The sequence below is a fragment of the Apaloderma vittatum genome, unplaced genomic scaffold, assembly GCF_000703405.1.
Source record: "Apaloderma vittatum isolate BGI_N311 unplaced genomic scaffold, ASM70340v1 scaffold5379, whole genome shotgun sequence".
In the NCBI taxonomy this organism is placed as follows: domain Eukaryota; kingdom Metazoa; phylum Chordata; class Aves; order Trogoniformes; family Trogonidae; genus Apaloderma; species Apaloderma vittatum.
The window spans coordinates 54,407-69,689 of record NW_009733431.1 but is presented as its reverse complement, the minus strand read 5'-3'; the positions used below and the strand labels follow the sequence as shown (position 1 = coordinate 69,689).

General features: G+C 38.6%; 1 protein-coding gene across 1 annotated transcript in view; it reads left to right on the top strand.

Moving 5' to 3' along the window:
• Positions 1-15,283, top strand: part of CUL1 (cullin 1) — a 37,314-nt gene extending 22,031 nt beyond the window's left edge. The window contains exons 8-21 of the mRNA XM_009875885.1: positions 1,144-1,274; positions 4,156-4,263; positions 4,372-4,478; positions 5,616-5,664; positions 6,172-6,303; positions 6,823-6,940; positions 7,872-7,948; positions 8,678-8,809; positions 10,171-10,263; positions 11,575-11,622; positions 11,709-11,791; positions 12,909-13,014; positions 13,742-13,855; positions 14,657-15,283. Coding sequence (XP_009874187.1) covers positions 1,144-1,274; positions 4,156-4,263; positions 4,372-4,478; positions 5,616-5,664; positions 6,172-6,303; positions 6,823-6,940; positions 7,872-7,948; positions 8,678-8,809; positions 10,171-10,263; positions 11,575-11,622; positions 11,709-11,791; positions 12,909-13,014; positions 13,742-13,855; positions 14,657-14,737 — 1,379 coding nt within the window. The 3' untranslated portion in view covers positions 14,738-15,283. The remainder of the gene's footprint in view (positions 1-1,143; positions 1,275-4,155; positions 4,264-4,371; positions 4,479-5,615; positions 5,665-6,171; positions 6,304-6,822; positions 6,941-7,871; positions 7,949-8,677; positions 8,810-10,170; positions 10,264-11,574; positions 11,623-11,708; positions 11,792-12,908; positions 13,015-13,741; positions 13,856-14,656) is intronic.

Sequence of the window (15,283 nt, the reverse complement as noted above, 5' to 3'; positions counted from 1 at the left end):
AGAGTGAAATACCTTCATTAGCTTAGAGTAACTAATTTGGTTGTTTACTGTTTCACTTGAGTGCCTGTTCAGTGACGTCAAGACTGAGAGAGGTAGCTTAGTGGGTTTGTGTACTTGGTATATGGCCACATTAAATTTTACTTCTTTAAAAAAAATTTTAAAAATGTAAATAAAGAGTTCTGTAGTCAGACAGTTCAGAACACCTGCTCTGTTGAAAATCAGTGATAAAACCCCTCTTCAATATTAGACATTCCAAAATTACTGATTGATTTGGAAAATCTTGGCTGAAAATTGGTGAGAATATATTATGAAATGATGTCCAATTTATTTTTACCTTTGTTAGTTTTGTTCGGTGATAAAGCTTTTCAGAACCTTTTCTTTCCTTGAGATACAATTATTTCTACTGGTAATCAGTTACTTCAATAGATGGCTTTACTGACAGTGCTTTATTGGAGGAAATTTGATTTATAGTATCTCAGTTTATCTGCTATACATAACATTTGGCCTTAAATTTCCAGCTCTTACCACTGATACTACCCCAGATAGAAGCACTAATATACAAGAGGCTACAGGTGATGTTAGATCTCTGAAAACTGGCCTGTTCAGAATAAGATTTAAAGGGCAGTGGCCAGCTGGAGAGGGCTGTGCTGTTGGCACGGCCAGCATTGACACTAATGCCAGTCCTAATTCATGGTAACACTTCGAAGCTTCATCTAAGTAAGATGGCTTTTTCTCCATTTTTAAATCATTGCACCTCTTTAAAGTTATGAAAACTAGAAATCAGAAGTATATATATTTCTATTTTTTTTAATTTCTGTATATATATTTCTATTTTTTTATTTCTATTTTTTTTAAGCAGGATTTTTTTTTCTTCAGGTTCATGTGACATTGTGAAGGTAAAAGATCTTAATATTCAACAGGTTATTTTCTCTTAAACTACTCTTAGCTTTCCAAGTTGGTGCAAAGATTTACTATACTGTCTTAATTTTTTTCTGTAGTTTTTTCTGACTTCATAGAAGCAGTTGCAGATATGTTTTTGTTGGTGATGGAAGTTTAACTCCTATTGGCAACTTGTAAAAGAGAAATCAGAGCCGTAGCTAATGAAAGACATGGGGTTTTTTGTTTTTGTTTTTTTTTCTCCAGACTTGGGACGCATGTATAACCTTGTATCTCGAATCCAGGATGGCCTTGGAGAGCTGAAAAAACTTCTGGAAACCCACATTCATAATCAGGGTCTAGCTGCAATTGAAAAATGTGGAGAAGCTGCTCTAAATGCAAGTAACCCATTAAAATAAATCTGTATATGGTTGTTGCCAGTTTTATGTTAGAGGAGGGTGAATGCTTCCTGATAGATTTTTCCAGTTTGCTTATGTTTTCCCTCTCACTGATTTAGTTTGTGAGGACTAGGAAATTCTCAAATGTTAATAGTGGACTTAAAACAACAGTTGCGTCACTGTTGGGTTTTTTTATTTGGATGTTTTTGCAGTTTGTTCTGTGTTTCAGGGTTTTGTTGGTTGGTTGGTTTTGTTGTGAGTTTAGTTTTTTTCTTCTGAGATTTTGCTCATTGTCAGAATGTCATGCTGCTTGGAAAGCTGGCTGTGCAAATATAACATCTTATAAATAAATACAAAAGAAAGTCCACTGTTTCAAGAAGTATTATCTCCAATGCAGTGTATTTTATTTCATGGTTGTATAGCCTTCTGACTTGGATGGGACTGTGGAAAAAATTTCTGTTGGTTTTAAATTCTCGGTAAATGGCTTTATTCTCTTTGGAAAAGCATGAGAAATGTAGTAGGAAGAGATAAGCAAAATGGTTGGAGAGGTCACAATATAAGGAGCAGGTCAGGTCTTCCGCAACGCTGTAGTCATTTAGCCATGGAGTAGACTTGATTTTCTCTCATTAGAATTTCAGACCTAATTTTGTATTGATTAGGGTTGAATCTGAGCAACATGGAATTATTTAAACCATTTGCTCACCTTTTTCTCTATAGACAATATTTTTCTAGGAAAAAAAAAAGAATGAAACATTGCACAAAGGAAAATTAGGGTAGAATCTAGATCATGGTAGTAAATTTTATTTAAAATTGGGTTTAACTTTAATTTTTGACAGAGTTTGTTTTTAACCTGTTACTGATCTGAGATAGTCTTGATAGCTCCATAATAGTAATCATTAAAGGAGTAAATTGTAACGACTGCACAGAGAACAGTAAAAACTTAGGGGTTTAGCACAGATTAAAATGTTTCAGGTGTGTGTAGTGTCTGTTTTTCACTTGTGTAGTTTTTAGTGTGTAGCTTTTTAGCAGTGATGATCTTTTAGAAGTTGTGAAGTATGTTGAGGAATGTTCAGCTTCATCAGTAGACATTACCTTAAATTTTGAAATCAGATGTGCTCTGTGGTTGGCACATCCCCCTTGTGGTCAGCACTCATGGGTTTCTTTGAAGAATTTCCCAGAAAAATTACAGCTCTTTCTCCGGGAATTTGTTCACCTTTGAGAGAGGGATACCCTGAGATGTGTGTGTATTAGTTCACAAAACTCTTCCTGATCATGACACTTTTTCTTGTTTCTTCATCTCTTTTGTTCCTTTTCTTATTCCACCCGTTTGTTCTTCGTTTTCATAACAGTATCTCTGGCTGTCTTCCTGGGGATCCATCTTGCCCCTTCCAATACTGTCCACACCACTAGGTATCACTCTTCATCACTGCCTTGTTTCCCCTCCATCACACTCAGGTGAAGTTCAGCAGAATCAATATTACTTACCTCTACTGTGTCTAAACAGGAGATCAGCTGAGCAAATGCTTTGTAGTTTCCCTGTAGTAAGTGGGGCGAAATAGTTATACTAGCTTGACCCAGCTGACCTATTTTAGACTTTTACTGCAGAATGAGTTGTGTTCTAGACTCCATTAACTATTCTAACGAGTCAGATTACTGATTTTTGTACCCAGGGTTATTTTTTTGTTTTGGAGTCCTCATAATCAGCAGATGCCTTTCTGAATGTCCTTCAGGCCCACTGGAATTTTTTGTCTGAGAGGTTCTCAATAATCCCAGTTCTTAATGTCAAGCATGGCTTTGGATTGGTGGTCCATGTAGTCTGTGTCTGTCTTCAGTGGCAACAGGGAATGTTTTTCAGGATTCTGATGCAGCCCTGCCCATGTTTTGCCATTTGTTGCCAGCACCCAGAACTCTTAAGATGGGAATATTGCAGGAGTACCTCCATGGCCAGTCCTTTTAGTTTTTATTTATGGATCTATTGTCCATGAGTTTGTTTAATCTGTTCTTGAATCTACTGTTACTCTCTGCTTCCAACAAGTTCCTGTGGCAGCAAGTTACGGAAGTCCATTAACTTTACATGTAAAGATATTTCTCACTTTATCTGTCCTAAACTTGTTTCTTATCGCTATCGTCAAATGCCCTACAGTTATAAAACGTGGCTTTTAGTAATTATTGATCTTTCCAGTCATCCTTCTGATTTTGTAAACCTTGGTCATATGTCCTTTCAAACATCTGATCTCCAAGCCGAAGACTTTTTGCCTTTTGAGGTCTGCTGCGTAGTAGCTGCCCTGCCTGCCTGGTGTTTTAGTTGCCCTTTGCTGTTTCTACTCGGACTCCGCTCTGTCTTTACTGAGATGCAGAGATCAGTAATTGTGCAGAAGAGTGAGTGCCACAAACTTGAAGTTTGTTGACTTTTGGCTGCCACTGGGTGTTGAGCAGATAATTTTTACTAACTGACAAAAATGACTGAGGTCTCTGTACAAAGTTGTACCTGTTGGGGAGACGCCTTTTTACAGTCTTACTACAGAGATTTTAATTCGAGGGTTTCTTCTCTAGTAATGGCCATCTTATGATTGTCCAGCACTCTCAGGTCTGATTTGAATTAAGCTTATGTTTTTGGAAGTGTGTTCCTTGGAAACATTTTCAGTGGTTGAGTAGGCGGCTTTGTTGTCTTTTGTACTATATGAGGTAGTTTGCTCTGCACTGTTGTTGCTGTAAATGGGACCTACATTTGTCTGGTTACTAGTTTACCTTTTAAATAATTCTATTACTTTGTAGACTTCCACTTTAAAAATTTGCTTAGGCCAGTGAGTAGCTCCATTTTGGAGGAGGTAGAAAGCAGAAAGTGGACAGGTTGAAAAAAATCAATCTCTCTTTATTGCAGGATCCAAAAATGTATGTACAGACAGTATTGGATGTCCATAAGAAATACAACGCTTTAGTCATGTCTGCATTCAACAATGATGCTGGCTTTGTGGCTGCACTGGACAAAGTAAGTAGATGTAGCGGCATGTGGTGAACTTTTCTTTTTCTTTTTCTTTTTTTTTTTTTAATTTGGTGTTTTGTCTCCCAAAATTTCACTGTCTTTTGTGATTTATAGGCTTGTGGTCGATTTATAAATAATAATGCAGTGACAAAAATGGCTCAATCATCCAGTAAATCTCCAGAGCTACTGGCACGATACTGTGACTCTTTACTAAAGAAAAGGTACGTCTTCAAAGACAAATTCTTACTTCAGGTTGGCTTTTGTTTTAAAAGGTTTTAGCGTATCAAGTTTTATACTATGTCTTCAGAAGCAGAACTTAATATTTCAAGAAAAATTGCTTATACCAAATTCTGGATACAAAAATTTCAGTAGGACCATTCCTAAGGATTATATGGAGTTTACTTTTCTTTTTACAAGAGGGGGGGAAGTAATATAAGGCCTAAGACCTTTCTTTCCTTATAGGAAACCAAGTTCTATTTTTTTAATAACAGAAGAGGTTTTTTAGGTGACGTTTTTAAAAAAAAAATTTTAGTTGTATTATACGTCGTAAAGAAGAAACACACATCGCCTTTTTCCATTAAAACTTTTGCTTTCCTCCTGTTGTTTTCTCTATATCTTCTTCCATCCAGGCAGAAATTGAGGAGGACAAAACTTTCTTTTTAACCTCTCCTGGGTCATGATTTAATTCAGGTATTTGACTTCACATGATTCAGCAGCTCATACACTGAGTTGGTGTCACTTCAGTTCGTACTGGATTGATGTCAGTTTTGTCACTGGCAGCTTTTCTAGGTGTTTTTGAGGAGGAAAAAAACCCACCAAACAACCCAAAACCAGAAGAACCACCTTCTCGTTTTTCCCTTCCTTTTCCCCTTCTTCCTTCAGCAAAGGATTGATTTTCTCTTTTGCAAATCCCAGCTTTCTGCAGGGTACATTTGGGGTTTGCCTGATGGACAAGAAGAAACAATGTGATGCCACCCGAGCTCTCACCCCGTCAAGAGACAGCTCTCCAAGCTGTTTTCTTTTCCCTGTACCATCTACCACAAGAAATAAAGATAGCTTTCAGCAGTGAAAAAAAGACAGGAAGATGAGATCCATATTTAAGCTCATAAATCCTGAGAAGAATCAGGAAGTCCTGAGGAAATAATGGTCCAGGACTTAAACTGATTGAAAATCACCTACTTCAGAATTGCTTACATGTGGAGTAGTGAAGTGTTTGTTTTGTTACACTTCTGCCTCTCTAAAGAGTCTTTGATCCAAGAACTGCACTATGTTCTTTATTTCTGAAATTTCCATATATGTCTGTATGTTTTAATTCAGCTGTTTTGGTACTCGTTAAAAATGCTCTTCTTTAATTGCAGCTCAAAGAACCCAGAAGAAGCAGAATTAGAAGATACACTCAATCAAGTGGTAAGCTGTCCATAAATATAGTTCTTTTCTGTGTAAGCTTTGGCAAGGTAGTAATATTTGTCACCCAAGTCAGACGAGAGAAGACCTTTCATTTAGCATAATTTCATTACTTCAATATTTCAGCTTTTCACTAATAATATTCATCTCTGGCTTGTTGGTTGTATTTTAATTTAAAAAAAGCTCTTTATAGCAGATTTAGAGTGTCTAAATGGAACTTAGGCTTTTATATACACATCTAATTTCTACAATATTTTTAATATAATTATATACACACTGCATATTTATTCATATGTAAGGCCATACATGTGGAATATACAGTTAATGTGTTTGAAATAGTATCCACATTTAAAACCAATACTATGACTCCCTCAGCAGAAAAAAAACCAAAACAAACAAAACAAAACCCCTGCCCTTAAAAGCTTAGATGCAAATGAAGTAGCTACTGCTGCAGCTTTTCCAAGACGAATGCTTATTTTTTTTCCTTACAAATTATCTTGGCTTTTCCAGATGGTTGTCTTCAAGTATATTGAGGATAAAGATGTGTTTCAGAAGTTCTATGCTAAAATGCTGGCAAAAAGACTGGTACATCAGAACAGCGCTAGTGATGATGCTGAGGCAAGCATGATCTCTAAACTAAAAGTGAGTATTCTGTGACTGTCTGGTGATCTACCCTATTGCAGATATGCAGACTGTCTTGGAAAGTCTTTTCATTTCTTTGTTGTATGTACAATAGAAAAAACCACATCTCTATGTCTTGTCTTTTTTTTTTTTTTTAGCCTCCTTAGAGAGCTTGTAGTCTGTCTGTTAAGTTTAGTTATTTTTGTCCAAATCAATGACATGGATATAATTATCCAAGGGAGTGACTGCCAAGAAGTTGTTTGATTTCATTAACCCTTGTTCGTTCAGGGTCAAGCAAAATATGATCTAATACTCTTGTAGTGATCTATTTCATTGTATGTTTTGCTTTTTTTAAACAAGACGTTACTCAGTTGGTGACAGCAGTTACAGAGCAGGTCTGGTTGGGGTCAGTACTTTGAGTAAGGGAAATACTGATCTTTGTGCATATTCTTTTAAGAAAATAGGCCCGATGCTTTGTTCTTCTCATTCTCCATTGTCAAAAATTTGTCTTCCTGACGTATCTGTGCTTTTAAAATACAGCAAGCTTGTGGTTTTGAGTACACCTCCAAGCTGCAGCGGATGTTCCAAGATATTGGCGTAAGCAAGGACTTGAATGAGCAGTTTAAAAAGCACCTGACCAATTCAGAACCGCTAGATTGTAAGTAATACCTTTACCTAAGTTACTGTTGAGTAGTTTCTTCTTGCCTCTACAGAGTTAACTATGTAAGAGAAATACTTGATTTAGACATCATACCCTCAGAAGTTAGCATTAGTGTTATTTTACCAAGATGACTAGGATTTTTAAATTAGTCTTTTAGGTCTGTACTTGTGTCTCTAATAGCACTTTATATCTTCTGTTATGGTTAGCCTCCTCCTGATTTTGCAGCTCATTTTTAGGTATGTAACTAAATTAAGTTGAATCCTGTCGTCTTTTTTATTATTAGAAAGATGTTTTTCTTTAAACAACTTTGATTTTGAGCACAATGTGATTTAAGTTCATATTTATGTCAAACTATTAAAGGAGAGAAGATTGTTGTGGTTTGTGTTTCAGGTTGTTAGAGAGCCCAGTTGCTTTCCTATGAAGAAATACTTTTTTCATTGAAGCATGTTGAAACAGATGATTTAAAAAGTTGATAAATATTTGTTGGATTGCATTTAGAGTTATGTGTTTCACTTAAGCTTTTTCATTATTCTTACTGACTTGCCCAAAATGCCTTACAAGCATAAGTGTAAAATGTTTATTCTTGTAGTCATGTACTGTGGAGTGATGAGTTTTAGCTACACATAAAAAGGAACGCTTACAATTTTTACACTTGCATGTGAAAAGAGAAATCCCTTGTGGGGATAGAAAGAGGGTACTGACTTCTGCAAATGAGAGAAAATTGGATGATCGTCACGGTTAATCCAGAGCTCTCCAGCTGCAGCGATGTCTGAATAAAAAAAAAAGACATTGCTGAGGGATTTTTTGCTGCGTTAGTTTGAGCATTGGGCAGAATCGTTTCTCGTTTTCGTTAGAGCACGTGTTTGAAGAGGGGGCGGGAGCGTGGGGGGGCACTGCAGCTCAGCCTCTCCACCTCTCTCTCTTCCAGTGGATTTCAGCATCCAGGTGCTAAGCTCGGGCTCGTGGCCGTTCCAGCAGTCGTGCACCTTCGCTCTGCCCTCCGAGGTGAGGAACGCGGAACGGTCGCCTGAGAAATTTGCTTGCAAGGCTGGTGTCTCCTCCCATTCTGCTGTGTGTCAGAGAGGATGGGAGGCATCTCTGACGTTTGGCTGGAGGGTATTTGTAGCAAGAAAAGGGAGTAAGGTAGCAGGAGGGAACTGTTTGCAATATGTGACTTTCCTCCTGTGGAAAGACGGTGGTTAGTGGGTCTTTCTTCAAAACATTCAACAGTAAATGAAGGAAATCTGAAGCACCTTGGTCAGTGTATTTTTCCGTGTATATGTTTATTTAATAAACTTTTTCTTGCCATTGCTTTGGCTCTGTCCAGTAAGTCTTTAGATACTGTATCGATTAGGTGTCTGTTGAGTGCTTCTCCAGAACAGACAAAACATGAATACTTAACATGAGAAATGTTTTACTGCTGTCACCTGGAGGATGAAGGTGGTTAAATCTAGCCTTGCTTAATGTATGATAAAAGGAAGAATAGAACTTAAATGCTTGTTTAGATATGTATTGTTAATGATGCTTTAGAGGGGAGACTCATAAGAAAGGGAAATTTTCATCCAGGTTGAAGAAGTTGAATACTTTGGGTTTCTGTTTCTCTTACTCTGACAACGTGGCAGTCGAAGGTGATCAGATTTAATTCTCCTTTGTTGGTCCCAGACCATGTTCTAATAATGGTAAACAAACTTAAATAATACTTCTTTTTTTTATTTACTTATTGTTTTTATACAGTTAGAACGGAGCTATCAGAGATTTACTGCATTTTATGCCAGTCGTCATAGTGGAAGAAAATTAACATGGTTGTATCAACTGTCCAAAGGGGAACTGGTTACCAACTGTTTCAAAAATAGATACACGTTACAGGTAAGGGTAATGTCCTGCCAGTATAAGCACTTGCTGATAATGGCTTTCAGAGGACAGGGTGGCAGCTGATCATTTAAAAAACTCGTGTTTGTGCTCTGCTCCACTGCTCTTACGTTGTCTGGATGAGCTGCTCAGCCTCTTGACTGCACATTTGGAGATAATTGCTCTCCCGTACTTGAAGGGACCATTGTGCAGATAAATGTGTTTAAAATGGTGAAATGTGTAGGTGCTGAAGCGGTGGTATTCCTGTGAATACCCGTGCCTGCACACAAACTGATTTTAATAGATGATACAGTTAACTGAGCTGTATTTTATTTGTACGTCAACATACCCACTAGCAGTATGGAATGATGTGTGACAGTTAAGTGTTTTAAATCACTCAGTTCCTTAATAGAGGGGAGTATATGTTCGTGTGTATGCACACTCATATATGTTTAGCTACTCTTTATTGTGCTCACGTCCATTCATCAGCTTTTATTCCTGTGAAAAATGCTGCTGTCTTTAAATACAGCAAAGCATGAATGCAAGAGCTGATGGCTGCAGGTTACTGAAGTGAACATAAATGTTAGCCCTCCTCAGAGGGTTGTTGTTGTTATGATTAGTAGAACCTTTATTTTATGCGTATCTACTGTACTGATACTTAGGATCTGTGTTTAAAAGAAAATTGACTTAGAAAAGGGAATATGTTAGTTATGGTTTAAATAGATGTTGAATTGGGTTGTGAGAGACAAGTGGAACCTCTTCATGTAAGATCTCGTGGTTCTTATACATTCCCGCCTGCTTTCTCTCAAAAAGTAGAGAGAGGAGAGGAGCTCACAGCAGTGAGGAAAACAAGATAATCTCAGACTTGGAACTTGTCATCAACATGTATTAACCCTGTGGTGATAGCCATGAAGAAGCCACTGATAGTTGCCTTGTTTATAAATTTGGTTTCGTTGTTCTGCTGGAGATGGGAGAGCTGTGAGGATGAATTCAGTAGTCTGTGTAGGATTTAATGAAGATCAAATGGGTAAGAGTTAAGGAGCGACAGAAGAAAATAATTCAGGATTACATTAGCAAGTAGGAAGATTTGACACCATAATAGGAGATTGGATGAAGTGTCTGCAGGTAGTGAAATGATCCTAATCTTAGGGTTTATGTTTAGATAATGCTGGAAGGTGGAGTTCTGGTTGTGTAAGTAACATCAGATTTTTCTGTATTGTGTAATGATTAGCACTGGTCGGCTGCTCCCTGTTGTCCAAATATTCCAGTATATGTGCTTAACTAGGGAATTTAATGCTGTTCAAATTCTGAAAGTCTGTTCATTCTCATATCCTGCTTTTCCCCCTCTTCCCTTCGTTCTCTTTTTTTGGATCTCTTAGGCATCCACATTCCAGATGGCGATTTTACTGCAGTACAACACAGAAGATGCCTACACTGTGCAGCAGCTGACAGACAGTACTCAAATAAAAATGGTAGTGGCTTTGCACATTTTACCACACTCTTGTGAACAAGTCTTTTTGTCTTCAGGGCCCTTCCCACTAGTGTAAAAAATGGTTATTAGACGTGCGTGAAGCCAGAGTCCATTTCTGTCCTGAAGGAGTCAGCTGTGCTCTATTCTTGGTCAACTTGCTTTCCTGGTTTATTTGCCTGTAATCATAACTGCCCAGTCTTCAGATGAATCTTAGTGTGCACGTAGTCCTGTTCGTGACTAGAGTGAATTGTCTGGCTCTCTGCTGACATCTGGTAGTGAGTTCTCGGCGTTTCACTATGTACGTTTTAATATTGCAAGACAGCATTCCAGGAAAAGCAGCATTTTCCCTAAGTCATTGATCTGCACATCCATTCTTCTTTATGTCTCGGGGCTTATGTGTATGAACGTAGTAAAATCTGCAGTTTTATTGGCTTGTTCTCACTTGTGGAAAAGGTTCCCTCCTTTTCTTTCTGAGCCAGCTTTATGGTCCACAGTTTATTTGGCATCTCTCTGTTTTACTGGTAGGTTTGAATCAAGTCTACTGGAACTTCTGGAAAGTTAGACAATTTCTAGTCAGTGAGATCTTTACTTTTAGAAATAGGTGTCAAAAGGTTACTGCTGATGATGGTTTACAGCAAAGTCTTACAGGATTGCTGTTTCTTATAGATGCTTGCTTGTGGATATAGATTTATTTGTGTAGAATAAGAATTTGGCCAAGTTATGGTTGGACTAGAATAAAACTCTTCATACAGCTGAAAAACTAGCTGCATGAAACTCAGATTTCCACTGTGGTTGAAATAGCAGCTTTTTTTGAGCCTGCACAGATCACTGTCAGTCATGTGGCCATCTGGGTGACCGACTTGCGACGGTAACCAGAACTCATCCCTCATGTAGGCAAGACAAGAAAAATATGTTCATCAGAAAGCAGAGGCTATACTTGCTTGCTGAGATTTAAGCTTGCCGTGGTACCTCTGTTTGCATGCTTTGAGGAAAATGATTCCTTACACTTAAAAATCTGCTTCTAAAATGGCTCTTAAAACAGCAACTGGACAGATCTGTTGTTTTGAATTAAGTCTTTCTAAAGAACTTGGTGTTACTTGACCGACAACAAGGGGAATATGTCGTAACACCCTAAAGGGCCTTATTACATTTTCTGTGAACTACATTTTTACTGCTTTCACCGCCCCCTCCCCCCCCATTTTGCAGTGTTCTGCATTTACTACTTCTTAAATACATGCTTTCTTGTTGAAGTATTTTAAGTTGGAGGAAGTAGCTGTCTTCTGTGCTGATCACATTTTCTGTAATTTTGTAGGACATCTTGGCACAAGTTCTACAGATACTGTTGAAATCAAAATTGCTCGTAAGTACTTTTACTTTTTTATGACCTGCTTAAGATACAGCAAAATGTGTTAATTAATATTTATTAATTTATTTTATTTCTTGCAGGTTTTGGAAGATGAAAATGCAAACGTTGATGAGGTGGAGTTAAAACCAGATACCTTAATAAAACTGTATCTTGGTTATAAAAAGTAAGGAAAACCTTCAGCAGTATACGTCGTTTGGGTATAATGGGTAGCATCCTCCTCCTCTGCTTTCAAAATTTGGGTAAAACCTAGTAGACCCGGGATGAAAGATCCAGGGTTCAAGTGCCAATCCAAATATAGATCCAGTGTGTGCCCGATGTGAAGGAGAGGGTTGGCTGGTAGCAGCATGGCTGACATTTCAGCTCTTCGACTGCATCATGAATTCTGTCAAGGCCTGGACATATTTTCATATGTCTGTTTTGTTCCTCGATTCTTGCTGAGTTCATGTATAATTTATATGTAACAAATTGTGCTGTTTTTTACAAAGGTGTGTGACTCACACTCAGCAATATACAGTGTAGTTTATTAAGGTTACAGTAGGGTACAGTGACCAGCAAAGGTCAAAGTCTTCAGTGTTCTTGCAGTAGGGGTGTGAGAAGATCAGCAGGCTCCTTATAGAACTTCAGAGAGTACAGTGATTTGAAAAATTAATAAACATGATTTTCAGTAGTTTTTATTACCTACTTTAACCAGCGTTTAAAGTTTTGTGTTTAAAGTCTTGCTTTCAGTGGTCGTATAATCTAAGCTGTTCTTAGTACTGTGGTGACTTTTTATCATGCTTACCTGAGCAGAGACATAAATACACATAGATTCAGTGAGGAGCTCAGTGCTTCCTGAAGATAAGATCTAAAGTGAAAGAAAACATTTTAAAACCTTTCCTTGTACTTCATTCTTCTACTTTCTTCCCTCCTTGACCAGTAACTAAAAGCTTGAGAATTCATGGTCAGTTATGTAAATGCAGTGATGGAAACGGCTCAGCGTTGCTGTGCTGCGGGGCTCGGTGGTTCCCAATTTCTGACACACGAGGCCCTGCTAGAAAAGTAACAGCTGCCCTCCCCAGCACAGCGTTTGCGGGGCAGCCCCATGCTCCCGGTCTCTGGCGCTTGTTCTGCGCTCATGTCTTCCGAGCTGTCACCTGTCGTTGTGATCTTGCTAGCTGTAAAGTAGTTGTGGTGGTGTGGCTTTTACTTTTTGGGTTTTCGTTTGGATGGGTTTTTTTGCTGTTGTTGTTGGATTGGTTTTTGAAACCAGCTGTTTTACTAATCTCGGCTTTTCTTTACAGCAAAAAATTAAGGGTAAACATCAATGTGCCAATGAAGACCGAACAGAAGCAGGAGCAAGAAACTACACACAAAAATATAGAGGAAGATAGGAAACTACTGATTCAGGTACTTGTATGGCAGAATGCTGCCATGCTATGAACTTCCACTTACAGCTTTGTAATCCTTCAATGAAGCATACTGTGGAGTTTCCTTAATTTTTTTTTTTTTTAAAAGATAGCATACCGTTGGAGCACACTGCGATGGAGCTAAAAGTGTATTTACAATACTCCTAAAGTCAATAGGAGTCTGTAATAGAAAATGCAGAAAAGCATGATAGGACAATGTTTTTCGTGTTTGGGTTCTGTGGGTGCACACACTCACCAGACCTCTGTCCTGTGTGAAAACTAGTAGTACCAAGGTAATACGAACTTAACAGTGTTTTTCTTCAGCTTGTCTGGAACCCAAATGAGAAACAAAGGGGCAAGAGAAGGAAATAAAAATGTACTACTGAGAGAGTGTCACAGTAAGGTTAAATATATAATGAAGGCTTTCTGTTACATAAGTAGCTTCGTGTTACTCTTGGTACCAGCTGGTACTGTTGTTATGACTGACCCTGAGCAGAGTAGTTCTTAAAATTCATGTGTCAAAATCGCTCCTGATGACTATATGCCATGCCAAACCTGAATTCTTAAAGTCTGCGTGTGTAGCTGACATTTGTAGGCGTGCTTCTCTCCGTCTGGTGCTCAGGTTTGCTGCGATGGTGCTTCTGCACTAACAGACATAATCTGTAAAACTGTTTTATCCAGGACAAGTAGCTTTTTCCTAAGCGTCCCTCTCTGACTTTGCTGTGCAGGCTGCTATTGTGAGAATCATGAAAATGAGGAAGGTTCTAAAACACCAGCAACTACTTGGAGAAGTGCTGACCCAGCTGTCCTCAAGGTTCAAGCCACGAGTTCCAGTAATTAAGGTACTTGAGAAACACATCTCTGAACCTGTATTTCAGGAGGCGAGGACGTTATATATAGACAAAATACATGCTTTCAAATAAAAAACTGAAGCCAAGGAGATAGGATGGGTAAGGACAGGGTTTTGGGGTTGTAAATAAGTAGGAAACATTTTAACTGGCAACACTGTGTTTTTGTTATAGCAATACACACGTTTCATGTTGTTGGCAGAGGTAAAATAATAGTTTGATTGCACCTTCCCACCTCAGTGCCAGCTTCCAGCAGCCTCTGCTCCATGCTCAGTAGAACACTTCCCTGATCTCTTCTGGAACAGAAATGTTGGGGGCAGGGTGGCAGCGTATTCAATCATCGTTTTGTTGTCCCCCCTGTGGTTTGTAGATCCACAGCCCGAGGGGTGGGTGGGACAAGGAAGTGGGCACTGCAGATGCACCCAGTCCAGCACTTAACCAGGCAGCTCCTTACAGCCACCACAGCCTGTAGTAACCTTAGAGTTAAGCACTTTGTCTTGGTTTAACTCTCTATTTGCTGTCTTACCATGAAGGGTCTCAGCACACTGATGATCAGGGTGATCTCCCAGTCACTGCCCTGGGATGTCATGAAGTAAGCATGTAGTGGATTAGTGAGGTCCTCTACTTGGATGTGGTCAGAAACTGGAGAGCAAATTGCAGTGGTTTGTGGCTGCTGCCTACTCCTGTCCTCTGCTCGGTGTGAAGCTCAGCAGCCAAAATCATTCACAAGTTTGTAGCAAGCGCAAAAAGGGTCTTTTCTGCCAGTGTCCCACCGCGTCTTTTTTTCTCCCACAGAAATGCATTGACATCCTGATTGAGAAGGAATACTTGGAACGTGTAGATGGCGAGAAGGACACCTACAGTTACTTGGCTTAACATATTTTTAGCAATTACTTGACTGTGTGACACTCGGCAAATAGGTATGTGATGGAAAGAATGAAAGCAACGGAACTTCATAGCAGCCCCCCTGCTGCCATTTGGACCTCCCTTTTTAATAACTGAGACCAGGACTCCCATCAGCCAGTCTCAGGCTTACATCAGAACTGCTCAGGATTGATACATTTCAAGTATGTAAATATGGACACCAATGCCATTTAACCTAATTTAAGAACAGAAAGGAATCAAACCCTTCTCCTTTAAGGGTTGCATGCTACTGCATTTAAATCAATACATTGGCTATGTGATAAACAGCTGCCGTTACGGGCGGCACTTATAAATGTTGGCAGCACTTTGAGAGCGAGTCTGAATGGACCCATGTGTAATCTGCTATGAAAAACCATTTGTATAGTGTGTTTCATTTTTTAATGTGTGATAAATAAAAAAAAATTAAAAGATTTCTGTACAAGTTGCATTTGGTTTTATTGTTTTAAGCTTCATGACTTATCTTTCTAAATGTAAATAAAAGGTATAATGGTTATGAAA